Source organism: Pseudonaja textilis, chromosome 2 (genome assembly GCF_049901715.1).
Source record: "Pseudonaja textilis isolate UNSWEBS1 chromosome 2, rPseTex1.2, whole genome shotgun sequence".
NCBI classification, from domain to species: Eukaryota; Metazoa; Chordata; class Lepidosauria; order Squamata; family Elapidae; genus Pseudonaja; species Pseudonaja textilis.
The window spans coordinates 87907841-87933682 of NC_141991.1; the positions used below are offsets into that span (position 1 = coordinate 87907841).

Below are 25842 nucleotides of genomic sequence, written 5' to 3' on the forward strand. Positions count from 1 at the left end.
CAGACAGAGCTCTTTGCAGTAACGTGCTAATTAACTGGCTTGCCCATCAGATTAACGTTTCCTGGTTCTGACGTCAATCCACGATCTAACAGTCATCAGATTCAAAGTTCCTAACAGGATTAGTCCTTCCAATCACAACAGATGGAGGTATGTAAAAATCTAATGCTAGGAGTTATTGGTGTAAAGCAGTAGTGGGATTCAATTTTTTTTTACTACCGGTTCTGTAGGCATGGCTTGGTGGGCGTTGCAAGGGACGGATACTGTAAAATCTCCTGTCAGAGGTGGTATTTGCCGGTTCTCCGAACTACTCAAGATTTCCACTACCGGTTCTCCAGAACTGGTCAGAACCTGCTGAATACCACCAAAGTATAAAGTCCAACAAAGCTGGAGGGCATCAGGTTTGAAAAGCTTGATCTAATAAACTGAGTAAGAGACATTCTGAAATTACATAGCCTAGTATATGTTTAATGAAAACTGTTGCGATCAATTTACTTTCTCTGTCTGTTTATCTTTCTCTGGATTCAGTAGAGAATTGGGCATTGCAAGGTAAATGAATGCCAATGAATATGTAATACTGAAAAGTGGTGATGACAAAAATAACGTCTGATTTGCATAAGACAACCATAAGGTGTCCTAAACCCATAATGCAATGTGCTTAGTTTTTATTTTGCAATGCTAGGAAAGCCAAGTATTGTGCTTGATAAATTATGGCTTATGGCTTAACATGTTGGGTGAGCTCAGCTAATAGAGGTTTGTTCAATAAAACATGTCAAATGTAGAAAACTGTGCAAAGCATTCAACAGCTTGAATAATTCTTTTAATTATAACAGGGATATATAAGAAGATCTTAGAAGTAAGCATGCTTTGAGAATCCAAAGCAATCTGACCAGATAAGAATCAAAATAGATGTAGTTATTTCCTTTATTTTTCAACTTTCAACATCTAGCCCCAATATAATTGATAACCTATTACCCAGAATCCCATTTTATATCCTTACATATATGGAGGGGAGCAAAGCAGATCCTTCCATTAATTTACATCCATGTGCTCGGCTTTTTTTAAAAAAATTGTCCCCTTCCAGATCATTTCTATATCCAGTGCAGACTGGAGGAAAATAATTTAAAAGCAGCAACACACAGGAGATACTGTGGGTAAGAATGTAATGAGCACATATTAAATTGAAGTCCCATTGGCAAATAGGATTTCATTCCATTATAAATGTATTTGTTCAGTGTTGTCGTTTGGTATAGTGCAGAACCAGTCAGGTGTAATAAATAAGGCATCAGACTAGAAACGTATGAGAGAAAATGTCCTCCCACCTCAGACACAAAGTCAGGTAGTGATCTTGGGCTGGATACTCTCTCAGCTCCAGGAAGGAGGCAACAGCAATTCTTCTGAAAATGTTGCTTAAGTCAACATTGATTCGAAGATATCCAAATAAATAAAATATATTTTTAAAGATGTTTAGGACTATAGTTTTTTCATCCCTGTTAAGAAGCTCTTTCAGTGTTATTCTAGACCTATGAATACTCCTTTTCTCAAGCAACTTCTGAATAACCATGAAGACACAAGCACAGTGGTAGGATTCAAATAATTTAACAACCAGTTCTCTGCTCTAATGATTTCTTTCAACAACCAGTTCACCAAACTGCTCAGAAACTTAACAACCGGTTCTCCCAAAGTGGTGCGAATGGGCTGAATCCCACCATTGCACAAACATGGTCCAAAATCAAATTATGAGCAGCGGTTTAGCATTTCCTGAACCCCTGTGCTACTGTGATATGATTACAAACCACCTAATATGAGTGATTGGCTACCATATTTTTGTTTCACCCCAGTTACAAGGTGTGATTAGACCTGAATTAGAAATTGGGGCTGGATCAGAAGACCTCCGAGGTCTTTTCCAGAATTTCCATGATTCTATAATTTAGGCTTTGTTTTTATTCTGAGCAGTTGAACCAAGAATGCAGGAAGCATTTGTTTCTTTATTCTGTTTTTCTATGTAATATTGTTGACAGCTGAATACTTCTATCCAGCAGTGGCTATTGTAAGACCACCGGCCTTTTCTAGTTTAACTAAGATTTTCAAAATTAGAAGCCATATGCCAAATCAGAGTTCCTTGCATTTTTGCCAGTACAATGTGTACGGAATGGAATTTACCAATGATACAGAATAACAAAGACTTAAATAGGCTCTAAACTTACTGCAGGGTATTAGGGAATATGATATCTGAGAATGCAAATATAAGCACATCTAGTCTAGCTTTCTTGACTAAATTTTTTATCATCATTGTGGTTGAAGTCAGGGTGCGGGGAGGATAGCAGAGATGAACCTTTTTTTTCTTGTGTGTTTAAAAAATGGGCAGGTATGTTCTTACATTTTCCTCTCCCATTGGGAAACAAGGTTATAAAAATAAAACACTTTGTGTTCTTTGGGTCTTTGTGGTATGTTTCAGTAGATGAGCACTTAAAACAACATCTGGCAAAATTGTCTCCTGTGTTTCCCATTGCAATTGATATGTAGAAATAGTGCTTTCAACAAATATGAAAACACTCTAAAGATACAAAAACAGTTTATATGAAAAGTCTTAGATTCCAGTTATGTGATTCTTGCAGTATAATAGATAGATCCAAAATTGAATTAGCACAATGTGATCCTATATGAATCACTATGTGATTAATATTAGATATTAATATGGCTCTGCGCTACATCCTACAACACCTTGAATCTCCAAATATCTACACAAGGGCCCTCTTTGTAGACTTCAGTTCAGCATTCAGTACCATCACTCCAGACATTCTTCCAACTAAATTAAACCAGCTAGTGGTACCTGAACACATTTGTAAGTGAATCATAAGCTTCCTAATAGATAGGAAGCAGCAGGAGAAGCTAGGCAGAATCACATCTGATACCTGTACAATTAGCACAGTGCCTCCCAAGGCTGTGTGCTTTCTCCACTTCTCCCTATATACCAATGATTGCATCTCAAATGATCCATCTGTTAAAATACTGAAGTTTGCAGATGACACAACAGTGATTGGTCTCATTCGAGACGACGAATCTGCATACAGACAGGAGGTTGTACAACTTGTTTTGTGGTGTAACCGGAACAATCTGAACACACTCAAACCATAGAAATGGCGGTAGACTTTAGAAGAAACCCTACCATACTATCACCTCTTACAATACTAGACAACACAGAATCAACAGTAGAGACCTTCAAATTTCTAGGTTCTATTATATCACATGACCTAAAATGGACACCTAACATCAAAAATATCATCAAAAAAGCTCAGCTTTGGTGGCTTAGAGGTGGAGCTCTCGCCTCACAATCAGGAGGCTGTGAGTTCAATCCTAGGTAGAGGCTAATATTTGGAATAGACTCTCCTGCTCGAGCAGCGGGTTGGACTAGATGACCTCCAAAGTCCCTTCCAACTCTGTTAATCTATGAAATGTTCTTTCTGTGCCAACTCAGAAAGCTCAAACTGCCCAAGGAGCTACTGATACAGTTCTACAGAGGAATTATTGAGTTTATCATCTGCACCTCTATAACTGTCTGGTTTGGTTCGGCAACCCAGTAGAACAGACACAGACTTCAGAAGATAATTAGGACTACAGAAAAAACAATTAGCACCCACCTGCCTTCAACTGAGGACCTGTATACTGCATGAGTCAAAAAGAAGGCTGTAAAAATATTTACAGACCTCTCACATCCCAGACATAAACTGTTTCAACTCCTTCCCTCAAAACGATGCTATAGAGCACTGCACACCAGAACAACTAAACACAAGGACAGTTTTTCCCCGAATGCCGTCACTCTGCTAAACAAATAATTCCCTCAACACTGTCCAATTATTTACAAAGTCTGCACTACCATTACTGTTAATCTTCTCATCCATCCTTATCACCCATCCGCTCCCACTTGTGACTGTATGACTGTAACTTTGTTGCTTGTATCCTTATGATTTATATTGACTGTTTCCTAGTATGATTTGATTGCTTATTGTACCCTATGACTATTATTAAGTGTTGTGCCTTATGATTCTTGACACTTGATGAATGTATCTTTTCTTTTATGTATACTGAGAGCATTTGCACCAAGACAAATTCCTGGTGTGTCCAATCACACTTGGCCAATAAAGAATTCTATTCTATTCTATCTATCCTGTCTCCCTCTTCTTTAAAAAAGGAAGCAGAGCACTGTATATTTCTTGGTTATTTCTTTTTTAATTTTTTTAGACTTGTTCTGGATAACTCTTTCTCTTTCCATAACACATCACCTCATTACTTAAAATAATTGCATTCAAGTCAGTTTGAAATGTACAAATAAACCATTAAAAGGGAAAATAGGAGTGTGTATGCTTTGGAAATAATTTGCAGGAATGTTTAGGAATACATGGCAGTACCAAAGAGCAGATCTTTAAAGCAGCTGCATGTTTTTTCAGGTTTTCATTCAAGCCTATAAAAGATGTAGTTGCTTTAATGAACTGACTCATATTGAAACACCTTTTCTGAATTAATTTAAAAGCACACAATAACCTAGAAAAATAGGGTTGACAAAATGGGATATAGATGGTTGTTGCTTTATGGCTTCTAGTGACAAGTTTTTAAAACATAAATAAATGTAACAAGGGACATTTGGAAAGTCTGATCTTCTCCATAAGAATTCATTTTCAGAGCAGTTTGCAAAACTACATCTTTGCTTTTCAAACAAGATAATATCCATTCTTCCAAATCTCAACATGTGCTATATTGAGAGTTTTTCAGATCTTTTTTTAAACAGTCCTCCTTGAATTTAAACAATACACCCAGAAGCTTAGTATACAGTGGTGGTAACCACTAGTGTTATTTCCCACTCCCCGCTCTGCTTTTTAAATAACCTGTTATTGTATCTGCAAAATATGCACTACCTTGCACAGAATGCAAAACACCAAATTAAATGCATCTACAAAGTGACTAGGGAGCAAACAAACCAAACTCCAAAATAGCAATGTCTGTAAAAACTGTCTGTTTTTGTTTATGTCAATTTCACTGTCATCCTACAGAAGGAAGAAGTTAGGAATGCTCCTCAAAGCCATTGGTTATTAGATGAAAAATGACTCTCCATGTCAGTTGTTTGTATCTTTGCAAAGACAGAACATTTTTCTGTGCCCCTTAGGCTATTTTAGATGTGAAATATAGGCAGATGCCTCTACTGTTATGCAGAAACACCCTTTGTACTCCTCATTGAGCATATATTTCAAATGGGCTTAAGGGCAAACACAATATAGAATATACTGTATACAGGTCAAACTATTTGTCTTTCTAGTTGGAATTTTCTAGTGATTGATGGCTGCTAGTCTTGATTTTTTACCAAAATCTGGAAATACCTCTGGTTGAACTTGAAAGTTTAACATTCACATTATGTTTTCTGCCACTGAGCTATTTCCCTGGTCATTTCACCAGTCATGTACAGTATTTATCGCATCTCTATTCATTTCACTAGTTTGGATTGTTTATTGGGGAAACCCAACCAAAATCAGGGCCAATGAAAGTATGAATATGTCCTCAGTCTTAATGTTACCTATCCAGATTCCTTTATCAGTCCATCTATGTGCTTCCAAACCCTGGATTCTTTCCACTAAGATTCCAAATACCTATCTACAGGAATTTCAAATTCCCAAAATCCATTCACATATCAAACATTTTTCCAAATCAGTAGCCTTTGCAATGCTTAGTAAATTCAAGTGAGATTTTTTCTTTTTCTTTTGGTGGTTCGCTTTTCCCCATATACCTTCTGATGTATTCAGATTGGAGGCATATCTATATGTTTGCAAATTAGAATTTATACCAGATATGTCAAACAATCAGTGCCATCCTTGCTTCTTCATATCTGACCAGTTGCCGAGTGCACTTGGCATCTTTCTGTAGCAGAGGTGGTATTCATCCAAGTTCTGACAGGTTCTGGAGAACCGGCAGTGGAAATTTTGAGTAGTTCAGAGAACTGGCAAATACACCTCTGACTGTCTCCCAAGTCGCAGCTGATCGGAATCCCAGCTGATCGGCTGGGTCTTCTTTTGTTGCCCTGCACAGAGAATGGAGCTGGAAAGCAGGTTAGTGGGGTGTGGAGGGAATGGGGATTTTAAAGTACCCTTCCCCTGGAGTGGAGTGGGATTTTACAGTATCCTTCCCCTACCACCAACCCACACCCACCAACACCACACCACACCCGCCACACCACGCCCACAAAACCAGTAATAAAAAGAATTGAATACCACCACTGTTCTGTAAGCTAACTGAGGCTATGGATAAATGACTATCCGTTATTGCCCCTTGGGGGAGAAAAGAAATCACAATTTATTAGCATTTCCGAAATTCACATATAGTCCTTTTAGTTGGCCATATCCCTTTGCACAGATTGTTCAGCAGTTTGCAAAAAACATTCTGCCAGATGACTGTTCCCTTCAGTCTCCTCCACCCAACACACCTGGTTTAGGAAGATACTTAACCTAAGTCAGGCCTCATTTTGCTTCACAATTCAGGCAGGCTTTGGAACTTAATACATGTCTGGTGTCATGGTGACCAAGCAGTCTTTCTAGGCTTTTCAATACATTTTTTTTTTTGCTGCGTCTACACAAATACTATAACATTGGAAGCTCTCCAGATGCTTGGAGAAGATGTTTTCTTCTTTTTTTCTGGGTAGTGGTGATTATGGTGGGATTTTGATTGCTACTGTGTAATGTAAACTGGAAGAATGTGACTAACAGGAATTTTCTCTTAAGAAGAACACAAGGGTTGTGCCTTGGTGACATCACAATCATGGCTGAACTTTCCTGTATATTGATGATTGCAATATGTTGTGGATTTTAAACATCCAATCCTCCTTTCCTCTTTGGTAGAACTAATGGGAGAGAAGAAAGCATGGAAAATGGGACACCTATTGCTTCATGAAAACTTCACTCATTTACATTCATGCCCTTGCCATAGACTTTAGGAGCTGAAACAATTGTTTGTTTAAGAAATGTTGATCCTTGGTTGTGGAAGATTGTCCACTTCGGCTGTCTCCTCAAAGTTGTGGTCTCTCTGTGTGAATGATTATGAATCATCTTTCTGTCATTAAAATAATCAAAATGAATGTGTTGTAAAAAAAAATTGGTGAGCTGGCAAAGGACAAAACTAGTTTGAATTTTTTTTCCTGATTATATTGAAGTAGAGTGTTTTCAGCATACACAATGTGCACTCTTTCCTTTTTTATTTCTCCTTTGCTCCAGGACTCTGTTGCTGGTATCTAATATTCATGTTGAAACATGGTAATTGGAAAGAATTCTATATTTAAGATTGTCATACCAGAATAGATCAAGTAAACATAAAATACAGGGGAGGCTTTATTGCCTGAACTGCATAGAGGGTGTGTCACTGTGTCAAACAAAAACACAGAGAGCACACTAAATAAACTCGGGGGTTTTAAATTAACACTTTTCTGCTTAAGATCTGATTAGAAACAAAGTCAGAATAATAAGATAAGATCAAACCATTTGTGAGTGCTCTGTTTTCCAAAGGAATGTTTTATTTTCTTTGAGATATTCAGGCTGCTTACAAGTGATCCCTACTTCATTCCTGAGTCTTTTGTATGATTGAAATCATTTTAGATACTTATTTTTACAGTACAGATAGTCAGTAGTCTGATCTCTCTTTTATGGGCACTACATTCTTACTTTTTACTTTTCTTCTAGCAGCAAAGCAACTATTTCCTGCCCACATATTACCTGTATAGACAATATCGATTTTATGTATATTAGGTTATATTTGAGTATTCATAATCTAGACTTACTAGACATGTTATCCAGTAAATCAAGCTGGCTAGTTACACATAACCACAGATAGAATTTCCATTCCCACCCTATATATTTTTTTTATTCCCTTTTTAAAAATTACTGTTTTCTTACCCATCTTTCAAGGCTATTTTTTCAGGCTTATCAGAAAATAAAACATTAATCATCCTGATCCTGTAGAGATAAAAGCCTCAAGAGACAAAAGATCTTTTCTTGTTTTACAGTGAGTTCATCATAATGGAATTTTTCATCTCTTTGTCTTTTAATCTGGACTAAAAAAAATGATTCTTTGATCTTTGAGATTGATACATGCATAGCACAGGTTCATTCTTCCTTGTGACAATACTGAGAGGTCAGCAGGTCTGGTTAATTTATTACATACTCTTATTTGTAAAGTACCAGTTTTAGGTACTTAATATTCTTGGCATTACAGTCAGAATACAGAATGCAATTACTCAGTTTCTCCCTCTTCCAACTTTAAGAGGTGAAAAAAAAAAGTTGGGAAAAGTTTACAATCAAAGAGTTTGGAGAAGGATCTTATTATGTTTGAGAAATAACAATGTGCAATCTAAAGTGTGTTTGAAACTACTCTTTGGACTGTCCACACATGTCCAGTGACATGCTGCTTTCTTCCTGTCTCCAAGGTGTGAGGACAGCCTGTTGTTTGGAAAAATGATGCAAACAATGTTCTTCCTGCTATGCCTCAAAATTAAGGCATGTGTCCTGTGCAAAAACAAAGAGAAAAACTGATTAGCTTATTCTCTTTACCCGTTCCTTCTCTGTTTCTTTGGAGGTTGTCACTGTCTGTAAGGGAGTTGCTAGGAGAGTTAGAGGGCTAAATCCAGGACATTCCCATCCCCAGGCACTCCCACACCAAGGTACTCCCACCCCCTCCTTTTGTGAGAATAGAGGAAAAAATTGCATCTAGACTCTGGGGATGAAGAAGTTGGGCCTTATGAAGAGACTGGGGTCTCTTCAATGAGAACTTGCCTAGTAGCAGCAGCAACCAAATTGAAAATGCTCCCCAAGAAGAGAACATACGTGAGGCACAAACCAGTTTCCTCTCTTCTCCCACTATCTGCTTATTGCTTCACAGTAGCTTCTCTATCCCTATTCTTCCTTGCCCCGGTTCCTGATGTAGCTGCACTCATGTGCTACAGACCTTGATTCTCATTCATCACTTTCCACACTCTGCCTTCATGTGCATGGATGCGTGGCAGCAGCAGTGGTTATCTATAGAAATAGAGACCTCATGGACTATAGTTCATGTGGATGTTATTCCTGCCAGGGCCAGAATGAGAAAAGGAAAACTTTGGTTCCTCAGCAGGACTCTGGGCAAAAGTCACAGGAGTGCTGTAGCTAGATAGGAAACAAAATATGATGTCAACCTTTCATTATTGTCATTGTCATTGATCAAGATACCATATAAGAAAACATAAAACAACAAGTTATTCAACAGTTTCACATGTAAGCAAATAGTCATTCTGTGCCGTGGAGATGGACCTCTCATGATGTATCCATGTCACTACGTAGCAAAGTCATGCAGCAGACCTATTAAAGTCTAAGAAATTACTGCCCTTGTTGATGGTCTACCTTCATAAGAAAGAGAATATTTGCATAGAAACATTTGTTTGGATTTTTGTTGTAAAATGTTACTTTTCTGCCATATCTCTTTGATCTAGCCCCAAGAGTAAGGCTCCTTTGGGAAGACCTCTATAAATGGTACACAGCCCATCTCAGTGGGCTAGTGTGTGCATAAGCTGTTGTTAGAGTTGTTTTACTAACCGAGTTATTTTAAAAAGAGATTAGATCAAGAGCCGTAGAATAGATTTAATCTCAATTTGCTAAAGATGTTTACTGGGTGACTCTTTCTCAGCTTGATAGCAGTGATATCTGAGGGATTGCCACAAAGTCAAGGGACTCAAGCTATTCTCCAAAGCACCTGAGGGCAGGACAAGAAGCAATGGATAGAAACTAATCAAGAAGAGAAGCAACCTAGAACTAAGACGAAATTTCCTGACAGTTAGAACAATTAATCAGTGGAACAACTTGCCTCCAGAAGTTGTGAATGCTCCAACAATGGAAGTTTTTAAGAAGAGATTGGACAACCATTTGTCTTTGTACTGAGCAGGGGTTTGGACTAGAAGAACTCCAAGGTCACTTCCAACTGTGTTGTCCTATCCTATACCTATCCTATCCTATTATTAACTGTTCCTATCTCATAAGTTTGTTGTTGTGGGAATAAAATGGAGACTCCAGGTCAGTTGTCCTAAGCTGTATAAGAAAAGGTGAAGTAGAACATCAGCAAAGTCAAGCATGAGTATAGAGGTGTGTGTGTGTGTGTGAGAGAGAGAGAGAGAGAGATAACAAACAGAAATAAGATTAGAAGTAAAAATAAATTATCAAGTAGCAAATACAATCCTAATGATTTCTACATGAGAACAGTAAATGAAACCAATCAGCAACAGGAAACATCAAAAAGATCCAAATCCAAACGAAATACACATTTGTGTTCCTCTGTGTATCTTGTAGTAAGCAAGTGCCATTTGAAGATGAAATTACTGGATGTCACTAGGCAAGAAATTGCCAGTTGTGGCCATTCTGTGTGTACTTTTGTTTACAAATAAATTACACATGCAATACATAATTTTAACTAATTGATCATCTTCCACTATTTGATTTAAATGGAATTACCTATTATCAATAAATTCCTTTACTTTAAAAAGCCTCCACAATTTATTCAACAAAAGTTGCTACTTGATGTTAAAAGAAGTGTTATTTTAAAATTTCCTATTAAAGTAAGACATTAGATTCAATAAAAATATTTGAGCACCTAACTCATGGCTATCAAAATTCAGCTTTGCAAATAAAAAGTAAAACTACTTTTTGAATTAACATATATTTCTAAAGGATTCCAGTCTCTTTTGAGGCCTGTAATTCTTAAAGAGGTATCATAGGCATCACTGTGGACTATTTGTGCTGTGAAGTTTCATAAAAGCATAGTGATGTTCATTCTGAAAACAAAATTCTTAAATAAGATCATTTTAATTGGCTTTTCCTCTGTTGTGGTGACAGCTTTGGAAAACCTTTGGGCCATATCTGGCTTTATGTTGTGCATAAATAATTGGATGGCCAATATACATCACAGAGTAGAAGGAAAATACTGGGCGAAAAGCCAAAAATACGGTCATAGAGCTAGTCTTTATCTTTTAAGAAGTTAAGAAGTTCTTAAATTGAAACACAAATTTATAGAATAAATAATTTTGGATCAGAGGTCCCTTTTTATTTGCTTTGAAAGCAGGCAAGGTGATCCAATATATATCAGAATTGTCCATTTCAAAAATCAAAAATTAACTATATTTTGCCTATGGTTGAATAAATCTGCACATCTTAATGAGTGGTTTTTTTTTTTTTTGCTTTTTTCTCACCATTCTCACTCAAGCCTTATTTTGTGTGTGTGTGTGTGTGTGTGGTCATCACTACACAGTCTACTCAACTAAACACAGGAGAGAAGAACAATTGTGTAATTTCTATAGTTTTTTTCAATGTATGTTAACAGACAATAGGCAATAAAATTGTTTTATTCAGCAAATTGGAATTTCAGCCAACCTAGGAAAACCACTGGCACAAAGGAACAATTCTGGGAGAGTTATATTTCCCCTTGGTGGAGGATTTCCTTGAGGTTCTGGCCTTAATTCACATTCTTCCTTTCTCATTGAAAACATTTTATGAATGGAAAAGACCCAGAGGTCTATTGGAAAGAGAGATAAACTGCCTAAAGTTCTTTAATGTTAGTTTATAAGGGTGACCACAGGGTTCAGTGTCCAAAGATAAGCATTGAACTTAAATTCCTAAAGGGCTAGCGAAACATCTGAGAACACTTTGAAGGATTAATTTAAATCAAAGAGATGATGGTGTGGTCAGTTTCACAAATCTCTGTAAGAATACTCTTCAATATTCTTAGAAATTATACTGCACCCACTGTATTTTCTCACAAATAAGAAAAGCATCTTAACTGAAGATACTGACATGTCATGAAATTGATAATATTTGCTTAGTTTTCAATTTTATACATATACATGCACCCCACTATTTAGGATTAGAACAGCAAGACAGAACTTCTTTCTCCAAAGGTTTCTTTTGTTCATGTCCATGCTAGGCCTTGGTTTTTAGGGTAGCTGATTATTTTGAGGTCTGAGCAACAGGAAGTCCTTTGTACTAAATTAGAAACAATGATTATTCCCGGGCCCACCCTTTCAGCCTTCACCTGCAACTGGAAGGAAATGCTCGCAACGAGGAAGGAAACAACAGGAACAGGGAGCTTCCAAAGTTGAAAGAAGTTGAAAGATTCTAAATCAAGCAATCTGCAAACAGAGTTAGAGATCACTATGGACACATGGGGATGATTACATAATAGCTCTTTCCAAATCGAATCTTTTGTGCACCTTCAGAATTTAGTCTCTTTATGGATCCTGTCAATTTGCTGGTGCTTCTCCCCCCCACTCCTTTATATCATATTTATGTTGCTCTTGTTTGCAGCTTAATTTTTAAATTGGCTTAAGGGAAAATATGTATAGCAAAGATAAAACATGTATAACTAAGATAAAACAGATTTCAAGGTTATTCAGGCCTCACGGCAGACTACCCTTCTGTGCACAATTCCCCTGCTGCTGTGTTCTCTCACTAACTTCTGAACCTTTATCATCAGTGATAGAATAACACTGTGAGTAGAACTTTGCCTAATACTGTATATGAATGTTTGCTGACTTGAAACCTTTTTTTTTTTAAGCTAGCTAATTAAGAGCTTGTATATAAAAAAGTAGGTGCAGGTGACACCACGTTGTTGTTTCTTCAGTCACTTGAGATAAATGGGTTTCAGATATCTAAAGCCAACAGGAACATTCAACAGGAATACAAGAGAAAAATACTACTTTAAAACCACATCCAAGTCAAATTTGGAATACTGAGGAGTAAAGGCTTATATCATCTGTCTCTGTCCTGAAATTTTTTTGTTCTATCCTGGCATCATGGCAACTAGACACTGTGGATTATCCCAAAGTTACCTGCTTCATTATGAAGACTAAACTTTAAATATTGTTTAATGGATTAAAAGTTGAGCAGAACTTTGCATTCTGGGTTTTTCTTTTACCTTGTTTTAATTGTTGGGTTGAGGATAACCTAAAATCTGGTTGTGACAGAAATAGGATGAAAATCTAGGCTTGATTCTGAAATGCTTCTTGCCTCAGCAAAATACAGGATAAATTTACGAACTGGAGCAATTTTGAGCAGTTGGAATCCTAACACCTGGAGAGGGGGGAAGACATTCCGAATAACATTGATAATAACTGGGTATGGGCATATAAAAAAGTCCATTTAGGCATTGAAGTGTTCATTAATGCTATAGGGAGCCAGAAAAGATACTTTCTGTAGATTAAGATGCAGGGAGTCTCCTGCCTTGACAATTCCTCACCTGCTTAAATCTCTTTCCTTCTATCCCACCCATTCTGATCTGCAGTTGAGTTCATCTAAAGCAGGGGTGTCAAACACGCATCATGTGATGTATTGGGACTTTTTTTCCCTTTCACTAAATGAGGTGGGGCCAGCACCTGATGCATCCAGCCCACGAGCCACAAGTTTGACACCCCTGATCTAAAGGATGCAAAAATACCTTTTGATGTTTTCATTTGTTTGTTTGTTTTTAACTTCTGAGGGTATTGTGTCTGATTCCAGTGCTATAGCTCATGTTGTTTATTGACATAGTTGCTTCCTGCATCTTTGAGGGAGAATTCCAAGCTGGCTAGAGCCTTGCTACTTTGACCTTCATCTTTCTGGATTTTTGGTGGTCTTGTTGATACTGGATAAGCAGCATTGCCTCTGGCTGAAAATTTCTTAAAACCACTCCATAAAAATACTTCTAAAAGAAAACTATTAGACATTTTTCATTAAGAAGTATCATCCTAGAAGCTATTTACACAAGATAATGATATTGAAAAAATAAGAGTATTAATATAAGAAAGCTATATGTCCCTATTATGATTTGGATCCAAAGTGCCATTCCAGTAATGAAGAACTGTTTCATGTACATATCAGGTCAAGTAAACTCAATTTCAGGAGTTGTATGGATGGTGTCAACCCCAGCATTCTTGAGTAGCTATAGTATACCAAGAACTTCACAGAGTGCAATGTTGATATCTATCAAATATTTCTAACCAGTTATTTTAAGTAGCAGCTTAGTCACAGGCATGGTTTCGTTGACATCAAATGAAAAAGCAGGCACAAGCTCTTTTTTACTCTTTACAAAACAATGGGATAGAATAGTGTTTGAGTCTTTTTCTTCCTATGATTTGTTTTGCAATGATCACAGACCTGCTCTTTTTGTACAGTATTTATTTAGTAACTAGAACCTATGATTAGGATCCACTTTTGAGGATATGAACTGACTTTTAACAGCTATTTTAACCATAGGTAATCCATATATAGGCAGAAAACAATGTTTCCTCATGCTATTTTCTACCTGGAAAATAAATAAACATTCAGAAATACACTTGGTATATATTCACCTTTTTCTTTATTGCTGCAATAGGTCTATTGTATATCAAGAATGCATTAAATACAAGTTGAGTGCACAACCCATATCCACCAATTTTAAGATATTCAGATGGATTTTACTTCCATTGTCCTGTTCCACTGACTATCATACAAGACCTGTCAAAATTCTGATAGATTCATCAATATTTAATGGTATAAATAAATATATAACTAATTTAAGGCACAATTTAATAAGTACTAGCTGAAGTGAGAAAAAAGTTTCAGTAATTTTCTAAATACTGCAAGCATGAACAACTTTCAGTTACTTGATCAGTACAGTACTTTTTCTTTTCCAAAGTAATTGCAAAGATCAAAAGAAGGATTTTCTCAGTTAACATGAAAAACAGTATATATTTTCATTGGGGCATTTTGATAATATCTTTTAAAAAATGAATGCAGAGGCAACATTTGGATGTTAGAGTTGGTCCTAGTTAGTATTTGATGAAGGACTATTTGGGAATTCTAGAGCTGTGGCTGTAGACTGTGAGAAGAAATCAGTAACGCATCACTTCTGTGTCCTATGAGGAAAACTGATATGTTCCTGCTAGTCACCCTGAGCTAATTTAACTTAAAGGTGAAAAAAACTGCAACCAAATACCATATGGTACGTAGAGTTGTTGATACATAGTACATTTTACATGGCATGTTAAACTGAGATTTTAATGATCTCTAAAATAGCATAGTGAAGCTCCACTGAAATATCTAGTCATGATGACCACATTACAGTAGTCTGATTGGGAGGTAACTAGACATGAGTGACAGGGAGCAACAGGCACACAATACAAAACTCTGCAAAGGCCCCCAAGTCATGACTACCATCTGCTCTTTCAGCAGGAGTCATGAGTCCAGGAGGATCCCTGGGTTGCAACTTGGGTCAATGTGGCAAAATGCCATCCATTCCAACACCAAAGATAGTATAGTCTTAAAGCCAGAAGCCCCAAACCAAAATGGCCTTCAGTCTTGCCAGAGTAAGCTGAAATCTGTTGTTCTCCATGTACACCCTCACAACCTCTGGGTGCCGGGATAAAATGTTCATAGTATTGTTTAATTTGCAAGGGGCAAAGATATATAATTGGGTATCAACAGCATAGTGCTGATACGTTATGCCATAGCGACAGATGAACTCACAGAAGAGTGTCGTATAAAAGTTAACTAGGAAAGGGCAAAACACTGCACCCTGTAGCACCCTACATAATAGTGATCAAGTGTGAGATTTCTCCTCCCCAACTACCACTGATTGGAATCGTCTTTGGAGAAAGGAGGCAAACCAGTACAGTTGATGCAGACTACCCCCAGTCTTCTGAGCCAATCAGGAAGGTTATCATGGTTGTATCAGAAGCTGCAGAGAGGTCAAACAGGGCAAAGATGATGCACAATCTCCATCCCACTTTCATCAGAGATTGTCCCAAAGCATAACTGATTATATTTCCATCTCAGATCCGAAACCTAACTGAAAGGGATCCAGATAATTCACTTCTTCCAAGGTCCTCTGAAGTTGCTGTGCAAAATCTATTCAATCATCTTTCCCCAAAAGGGGAAGTTAGTTAACAGTCATAAATTGTCCAATATAGTGGTGCCCAGTGATGGCTTCTTGAGAAATGTGATGAACCAAGACCTTCTCAAGGTGTGAAGGGTCAATCCCCTCACTCAAGGAAGAATTATCCACCATTAGAACTCCCCAGGCTGCTTTAACCAGCCAGAAGGGACATGGATCTAAAAAGCAGGTGTCTCAGCTCATTATCCTAATGCCCCTGTCCATATGTTGATGTGGTTTCCTTTTAAAACATAGCTCAGACCCTATTTGGAATCAGTAGATATGCTTCAACTTTTCTTGGCTATTGTCTTGACAATAAGTAATGTTTGTCTTTTCCTTTTGCATCTCATTAATTGTTGTCCATCCATCTTAAGTGTTGGTGTTCTAAAGAAATATCCTCATTGGAGGATCAAGAAACCAGTTTATTGGTTTATTTTAATCTGATGGTTACAGATCTGTTTGATTTGGGGTGGGCGGTATTGCAGTCTAAACACATTTGAAGGCAACATGTGGAAGAAGATTGCACTATATTCTTCCTGAATCTTTCTGGTCCCATTGTCTTTTGGATGTTGTTGGGTTCTCCCAGCCACCCCAGATAATCATGGCCAGAGGGTCAAAGATGATTGATAGGAAGTCCAATGTCACCTGGGGACTACAGATTCCCATATTTCCTTTCAGTTAAAAGGGTTAGCTCAAATAATGCAACAAATAACTTAGCATATATTGTCCCAAATAATGTTTCACAAACATGTCCTTCAATATATAACTTAGTCAGTCTTACCAGTGGATAGAGATTGGCCACCTCTGAATGTTTTCCTCATTAAAGGGACAGGATTCTAGTTCTCTGAAATATACAGTATGAAAACAATTTATTAAAAGCCAGTCAGTAATTAATTATGGATATGTACAGTATATGGTTAATACTTCATTGACAACAATCTTATATTAAGAATTTCCAGGCTACGTTTTAATCTTAATTTTTTTTCCGCTATTTTCTCTACTATTTCACATGAGACAGCGAGAATGCACACATCCAAGACCCTTTTTCATATTGTTTTATATTCTAATGCTCCCCTCTTGTGGAACACTCAATGACTACAAAATATGCAGTCTTATATTGTTATACTGTGGCTCTGTAGTTCAAATAAGTACCCTTTGATTGCTGTTATCAGTAAATTGAATCTTTTACTTAATTACTTGATTTGTGTCCACCTAGAGACTCATTCAAGTGTGAACAGAAGCTCTCTTCTGGCTAGTTCTAGGCTGGTGGTGATGGATGGGAACAGGAAAACAAGTGTCCTGTGTCATGCATCTTAAATCATGCAATTTCCACAACATTTTCTATGTGACCTAACCAGAGCACACAAGGCACAGATTTAAGAACTATATATTTCTATTTTTATCCTTCCCAAAAATGTTTATTGACAGCAACTGAATCTAAGGAGAAAGAAGTGCCTACCAATGCTTGCTCAAAGCTGGCATATTTGGAAATGAATGTCTAATGAGATCAGGTATGAAGTATTTCCCCCTTTCCTTCCTCTCTTCGACAGCACATTTAACATAAAGACACTTTGGTATGGTCCTTGCCTATCCTTTTCTTAACCAGTGGTATACCTGCTCTTTAAACTATTTATTAAAATATGGTCTTTATAATTAAATGGAAATGCTTAATTAAATGCTAATGCCTCCAATTACCATGTCACAGCAATGCCAGAAGAGGAATGGAGAAATGAAATTTTAGATTTAGGGATCCCCTTTTATTCTTGCTGAGGTGGCTAACTCAACATTCCTGAAATCACTAATAGGCCTTTCCTAGGTATAACCCCTTATTTGGAACTGCCAATATCCCTTTTCCGGCATGTGCTTTCTTTGTAGCCTCCTAACCTAAAACACTCATATTTTGCTTGGCTGTATTGAAGGAGGAGGAAACAGAAGGCTAGGGAGATAAGGCACCTCAGTGGAGGCTGCAGGAAAACATTTATGATAGAGGCATCCTGAGCCTGCTGTGAACTCAGGTTCTGAATCTGTTCCCAGCAACAGGACACCAAGGTTCTTTGCATCCCAATGGTAGGGAGAGGGATATATACATACATACATACATACATACTGACTATATATATATCTATGTATGTAAGTACATAAGTACATATGTATGTATGTATGTATGTATGTATGTATGTATGTATAATATAGGGTCACTATAATTTAGAGTCACTTTCATCTCATGTTGCCATTTTTGTAGTGCAGGCAAGGGGATTTTATATGAAGGATGCAACAGTGGAAGAATGTTGATACTTTCAACCTCTGCTTGGAAATTCTCCAGATATATCTGGTCAGCCACTGTTTGACATAAGATGCTGACTTAGGTAGTCCTGTGTAATGACATAGCAAAGAAAACCCTTCCATTCTAGCCTTAACCAAATACTTTGAGGTTGAGATGGAAGGCATTGCTCTGTATGCCCCACCCACCTCCCACCCCGGTTTTCCTTTTCAAATTTTCCCAATGGCAGGAATCATACAACATACTTCAGTAGGCCAACAGCAGAGAGGATCAGCTTTAACTTTGAACTTTACCAAGCCTTTGCAAGGCAAAGCACCCTAGTCAACCATACTACAGATCCTGCCAAATTTGGTCAATTTAGGGCAGGGACTGCAAGCCCCACACAATCATCCTCCAAGAAAAAGAGGGAGTTGTTGTTCAACAGCAGAAACAAAAGGCCTGGGTACCACAGAAGCCAAACTCTAGCCCATTTGCCAAAGTGGCCATTGGGGAGGAATCATTGTCATAACGAAATCGTACCATCTTTGTGGAAGTGGTCATGAGGTTACAAAGCCTTAACTCAGTTAACATAATTAAATGCTTCTTGAACCAACTATGAAGCATTATGATTTTACTTGAGGCATCCTGTGTGGATGAACCCTGCACATTTTCTAAGATTGGATCCCCAAACAGTCTGTTTCCAGATTTGGGAGATATTATATTCTTAGGTTCTGTAATAAAGATCTATGTGAAATGAACAGGATGGCAGTTCACATGCTTTTCACTTAATTCAGAAAAAGACTTAAGTTTTTCTTATGGTGTTTCTTTACAGAAATATTCAGTGTGTGTCTGAACAACCCTGCTTACCATTTCCCATAAAATGCTGAGTCAGCATTCTGGAATTCCGAGCGTGGGCAGCACTGCTAAGATCTTACTTAAATGTGACAAAATTTGTTCTTACAAAAACCTGATATTATCTTATTGAGGTGGTGACATACGCTAAAATTATCTGATTCACATGGAATTGTGGTTTATTCATATTCATGAGTTGAAGAGATTAAAAACCAATTCTTATCCCTGGCTTTCTTGGTTGGTGTATCTTAAAAGAAACGGCACAATGTCCAGTTGCAAAGTTCTTTTTTTAAAAAAAAAAGTTTTATTCTTTTTAAGACAAACATAAACAAACACAACATAAAAACATCAAACCATCTTCCATATATGTGCATACAGTGTGTCGGTTGGTTTACAAATTGTTTTGTGCTTCCACTTCGTAGTCTTCAATTACAATTACATTGTATATGTTCTCATGTTGTCAATCAAATATTCCTAAATACATTAATATCATTGTTAATCAATCATTTGTCTATACTATTATTCATTCATGTTTTATAAAATAATCTATATTTTACTTAATTTGTTTTATGACAGTTCATATTAACATCTCAAATCTATCCTATAATCATTTTGTAGATATAATAAAAAAATACATCTTTATATATTTATTATGTTCTAAAAATCTGCATATTTCATTACCATGTTTTATTGTCTAACCATTGATGGAATAGATTCCAAATTTTATAAAATTGTTTATCTTCTTGTTCTCTGCTTTCAAATGTCAATCTCATTTCAGCACATTCCAATATTTTCTTAATAGCTTCCTCCTGTGTTGGTATTTTCTCATTTTTCCAGTTTTTAGCAAATACGATCCTAGTCGCTATTAATACATTTACAATCAAATATTTCAATTCCTTACTGTATATTTCAGGTAAAATTCTGAATAAAAATATCTCTGGTTTCAAGTCTATATGCTTTTTTGTCATTTTTCCACCCACGTGTGGATTTTAGTCCAATATTTTTTGGCATCCTCACAAGTCCACCACATATGGTAATATGAACCAGGTACCTGATGACATTTCCAACATTTTTCAGATTTGTTCTTGAACATTCTTACTATTCTTGTTGGGGGGAAATGCCACCTGTAAAACATCTTATACAAATTTTCTTTATATGCTGTTGACATTGTCATTTTATAATTTTGAGACCACAATTTTTGCCATTTCTCTAGATCAATCCCATATCCAAAATTCTTCCCCCAAGCAATCATTGTTTCTTTGACTTGTTCTTCTTCTAGTTTAATTTCTGATAAATATCCATACAATTTTTTAATCACCTTTTCATCAGTACCTGTCAAAATCTTATCTAAATCAGTCAATTTATCATAGAAACCTTCTATTTTAGAATCTTTATCATACCTTGAATGTTTTTGCACATATGAAAACCAATTCATCTTTATACCTTGTTCCTCTAGTTTTTGTATAGATTTAAGTTCACCCTTTTCATTCAATATTTCACCATATCTAACTGTTTATTCCTTTTTGTATATTATAGGATAAGAAAATGCTTCAATAGTTGATAGCCAGACTGGAATTTTCAAATAACATTGTCTTTTAGTCTTCTCCCAATTTAACCACAGAGACTCCCGTATATAATGTCTTCTAAAATAGCCCCGTGTTTTTAGTTCCTTTATACCATAAAAAAGCATGCCACCCCATCAACAGATCATGTCCTTCTAATGGCAACAATCTAGCATTTCTTAATGTTATCCATTTCTTAACCCACATCAAATTTGTAGCTTGGTAGTACAACTCCCAATTAGGCAAACCAAATCCTCCTCTTATTCTAGCATCTTGCAAAAGTTTTAACTTTATTCTCGCTTTCTTACCTTGCCATATATATTTCAACACAATTTTATTTAAATCTTCAAAGTAGTCTTTTCCAAGCCTAATTGGAATTGTTTGGAACAAATATAAAATTCTGGGTAATATATTCATCTTGATTGTTGATATTCTCCCTATTAATGACAGTTGTAAATTTTCCCATTTCACCGAATCTAGCTCTATCTGCTGCTTAAGTTTTATATAGTTATTCTCTTTTAGTGTACTACATCTTGCTGTCAAATGTATCCCCAAGTACTTGATCTTATTTGTGACCTGGATTTTCAATACATCTGCCAGTTCTTCCTTTCATCTTGATAACATATTCTTTGTCAAATCTTTGTTTTGTCTTTATTTATTTTCAAACCAGCCACCTTCCCATATACCTCTATATTTTCTTTTCAATTCAATGCTGTTTCTAGTGGGGCTTCTAAAATGAAAACGGATCATCTGCGAATGCTTGCAATTTAAATTCTTCCTTTTTAATTTTCATCCCTTTTATGTCCTTTTCTTCTCTAATATTTCTGTTTATCATTTCCAAGGTTAACACAAACAACAAAGGTAACAGTGGGCACCCTTGTCTTGTTCCTTTTCTTATATCAATAAAGTCCATTAATTCTTCCTCTATCATTACCTTTGCCGTTTGCTTATGATATGTAGCTTCTATTGCTTGGATGAATTTTTTTACCAAAACCCATCTGTTCCAGCTGTAATAACAAATCGCCAATTCACATTGTCAAATGCCTTCTGTGCATCTAAGAATATCAAAGTCATTTGTTTTTCAGGGTGTGCCTCATAGTATTCCAAAATGTCCAAGATTACTCTCATATTGTCTTTAATTTGTCTCTTTGGCAGAAATCCATTTTGATCAGGGTGAATAAAATTATTTAGGTATTTTTTAAGTCTTTCTGCCAATATTGAACCAAAAATTTTGTAATCTGTGTTTAGTAGGGAAATAGGTCTATAGTTCTTGATTTGTAATGGGTCAGCCTCCTCTTTTGGGAGTTGCAAAGTTCTTATAATTGCAGATTCTCATGCAGAGCATGGGATAATTTTGCTTCTGTGTATCAGTCTTATTACTATTCTAGCCGTATGTATCTATAGTAATTTAGTAGATCCACTTAAAGCAAAGTATCTTACACCTGCAAACACAGTTGGAATTTAATGTCAAAGCTTGTAAAAACAAGTCATGAGCCTGATGGATCATGGTACTTTTTTGCTATATAGCTTGCTTTCTGATACATACCTCACTGAGATCAAGAATTTGAGTACTTCTACCACCTCATTGCCTTGGGAGGTCATAGACCTCTAATGTCATACATTCTTTTTTACATATATATCCACACTGAAATAACAATCACATGTTTTGTGAATGCCCTGAGAAAGGGAATTATTAATTAATTCTAGTGTCAACCCTAAAGCTGACCTGATTGGAACCATCTTGGAGCTTCAGCGTTGCCACACTGGAGCTGAGGGAAAGGGAGGGGGGATTAGAGAGAGCAGGGGTTGTGTAGCCAAAATAAAATATTTTCTCTTGAGAACCAAGGACATTCTCACACCTGGACCATGGGAGGAGGAGTGAGGTCACCAGACAACCAGACAGCTTCTTGATTGGGTCTTGTGATTGTTTGGGGTTGTGGGAAAACTTTCTCTTTTAATTAGATGAAAACTGCAGGAAGCTTCAAAATCAGTTTTCACCAGATTTATGCCAATATGATATTTCCAATAAAGCTATTCTTTAAGGAATTCATCTGCCTCTGAGTTTTACTTGGAACCCTGACATTTTAGCTCCATTCCTTGATATTCATGTATTTGGTCTAAAGTCTAAATGGGACCTGTGTGCCACAGATGATTAGGATCTGAGTCTATCACTGAAGACTTCTTCCTAACCATCTGGAGAAAACTTATACTTTCAGATCCAGATCATCATCTTTATCACAAGCACATTAAATTTGAATGCTAACTTGCTAAAGGCTACAGTATCCACTTGGATTAGAAGTACCCTCAGATCTGTCATATAGATGGAGTTTTATAGTAATGGGACAAATTTGTATCATAGAGAAACATAATTGTCTCATGCTTTGTGTGCCTCTCAAGACTAGCATACATACTGAGAAGAAATAAAATGAATGATCTTGACATATATACATATGTACAGTTTCCAGCTCTGCTTCTTCCTTCACTTCTATTCTGATTAGGCTCTGTTGATTCACAGTGTGCTTTTCTTTATTGGGTTTGTAAATAACTTTGCATAAAATTGGATATAATAGGTATGTGGACCATGCTGCTGTTCAAATGATATTAAAGAAATAGTGAAGACTGAATCAAATAGTTAGAAGAGGATGGTTTATATAATGTAGCAATAGATTTTCAAACAAAAAGGTAGCTGTTTATTACATTGTCCTGGAGTGGATAATATATATTTGAAAAATATAGATTATATTCTAAACTGTTATGGAGATATGATTGAGCTCTCTTATTAAATGAGATGGTGATGGAAATAAATCTTAAGCTGCAAGTAGGGAATTACAGTATAAAGCAAGAGTTCCAATATAGGTTTATTGAAATGTTAGTTATTCCAGAAAAAAGGGTGTGTACCTGTGTATTTTTATATGCGTGGTATCTCAGTGTGTAAATAAGGTGATAGTAAATGGTAATCAACCAATGGACAAGTGCCTTAGCTAGCTCTGATGATAGACTAAAGAAGATAACATGACACCAATGACTTTATGATTCAGCATTGAGGATGGACTTCTTGATATTTGATGGTTACTTTAAAGAAGGAGTGTCAAATTCATGGTGTGACGTATCAGGACTTTTTTCCCCTCCACTAAACCAGGTGTGGGCATGGCCAGCCCTGCTTTATTAGAGAATAAAATAATAAATATAATATAATATAATAATAAAAAGAATAAAAACTGCTGCCCAAACTGCTGCCTATATCATCGATCATTTGTGATCATCAAATCCCACATTGGAGGTCCTGATCTCAGAGCACAGCCCTGCTCATTCATGCAGTAGCCTAATTTCTAAGATTGCTGACCAAAGACAAGGGGATCCATGAGAAGACAGACCTAATCACTATGATCGCTAGCTGATGATCTGAAATATCGAGTGAAGATTAACCTTCTGCCAAAAGACTTTCATAGTTACTTTCAGCCTAATATATTCCTGAAGACAAGAAGATCCATGTGAAGACAGATCTCGTTCCCAAAAAATCACTAACTGAAGATCTGAAGAAACAAGTAAAGGGTAACCTTCTGCCAAAAGACTTTCATCTATACTTCCAACCTAATATATGCCCTCTCCCTAGGAGGGAGGTACCCCAGGACCATCCAAACTAAATCTTCTCCTCTTCCTCCCATTATTCTCTTCCTGCCCTAATTTTTCACAATATAACTCTGTTTAATTGATTAACTGATCTTACTAAATGATTAATTGATTTTTACAATTATTTATTATTAATGAGCAATAAATTATAATAGATTATCATAGGCTAGTGGTTATTGATTAGTTTGGTTAACTATTTTGAATATTAGTATGATTAGTATGTTTAATGCAAATTAATGATTAGGACAATTAATTGACTAGTGTGCTTATTGATTAATGTAATTAATTATTAGAGTGATTATTGATTAGTTAAATTAATTGACTAGTGTGATTAGTATAATAGACTGTTTGGCACAATATTACTTTATTGATTACCACAATACCTTGTTTGATTGAACAACCTACTCAACAAACCATTTCAACAAACCCACCATGCCAGGAAAACAATCCAATGTCAAACCTCAGCCTAAAAAGAAAGAAACCCCTACTAAAGAACCACAAGACTCTTGTTCTTGCCTTATTTGTAAGGAATCTTTAAAGGAGAATGAAGATTACATCAAATGTTCTCTTTGTAACAACTACGCTCACCATAATTGCTTAGGATTACCCAAGCAAATGGCTCTATTCCTAAAAACATCTGCCAATGCTTTTCCGTATTTCTGTCCGTCATGCAGACCCAAACTAGAAAAATACATTACCCTGTTTGAAAGAGTCAATACCATTGAAACACGTATAACATCCATTGACACCATTGTAGCATCCATGGACACTATACAGACTAGATTGGGAAACATTGAAAAAAAAGAGACAGCACTAAAAAATGAACATCTAACATCTATAGACCATATCTCCACTCAACAACTGCAACCAAAACTCAATCCACAAAAAACAACAAATCCTACAAATATTGATATCCCCATCCTCATCAAAGAAGCTGTTGAGCATGAACAGAAGCGACTAAATGCCATCTTATTTGGTCTAGAGGTCAGTGACAATGATGACATCTCTAATGTTTGAAATATCATCAGAGAAAATCAAGCATCAACCATCTCCCCTGAAAAAATACTTGATATTTCCCGTGTTGGTCCTGAGCTTAAAAACAAAGACGGCTTGATGATCCCACGCCTCTGCAGGGTTGTTTGCAAAAATGAAACAAGCAAATGCAAATTCATTTTCCAATAAATTCACTCGCAAAGAACAACAACAACCATAAGAACCTTCTTTCTCGCCTGATCTAACCTTACAGCAACATGTACAATCCCAGGAGCTACGTTCTGAGCTCAAAAGATTACATGAATTAGGTAATATAAATCTATACATTGATTACCGTGCTGACTGTATCAAAAGCAAGAGCCTCAACCCACATCACAATATCCATCATCCAAACATCCAACTTTAGGGATGCACGCCCCTTACTTCCTCCAGACCCACTACTTCATATCTTAAATGCAAACTACTTAATGCAAAATGCCTCGCAAATAAAATACATGAATTCCTTCATCCTTCTAAGCTCAACCACATTTGACATTATATTTGTCTGTGAGACATGGTTAAATGCATCTTTCCCAAACTCCACTACCACTACAAGAGAATATCAAGTTTTTC

The 25842-nt window shown here is 36.4% G+C and overlaps 1 protein-coding gene across 3 annotated transcripts in view; it reads left to right on the forward strand.

The window, feature by feature from the left end:
• Nucleotides 1-25842, forward strand: part of AFAP1L1 (actin filament associated protein 1 like 1) — an 89910-nt gene that overhangs the window by 24624 nt on the left and 39444 nt on the right. The window contains exon 1 of one of the 3 annotated variants that reach the window (XM_087924538.1): nucleotides 15136-15367. The exons of the other annotated variants lie outside the window; for them this stretch is intronic. Within the exon in view, the coding sequence (XP_087780664.1) occupies nucleotides 15151-15367 (217 nt within the window). The 5' untranslated portion in view covers nucleotides 15136-15150. Of the gene's footprint in view, nucleotides 1-15135; nucleotides 15368-25842 lie in introns of those variants that run through there. 3 annotated transcript variants of the gene reach the window in all.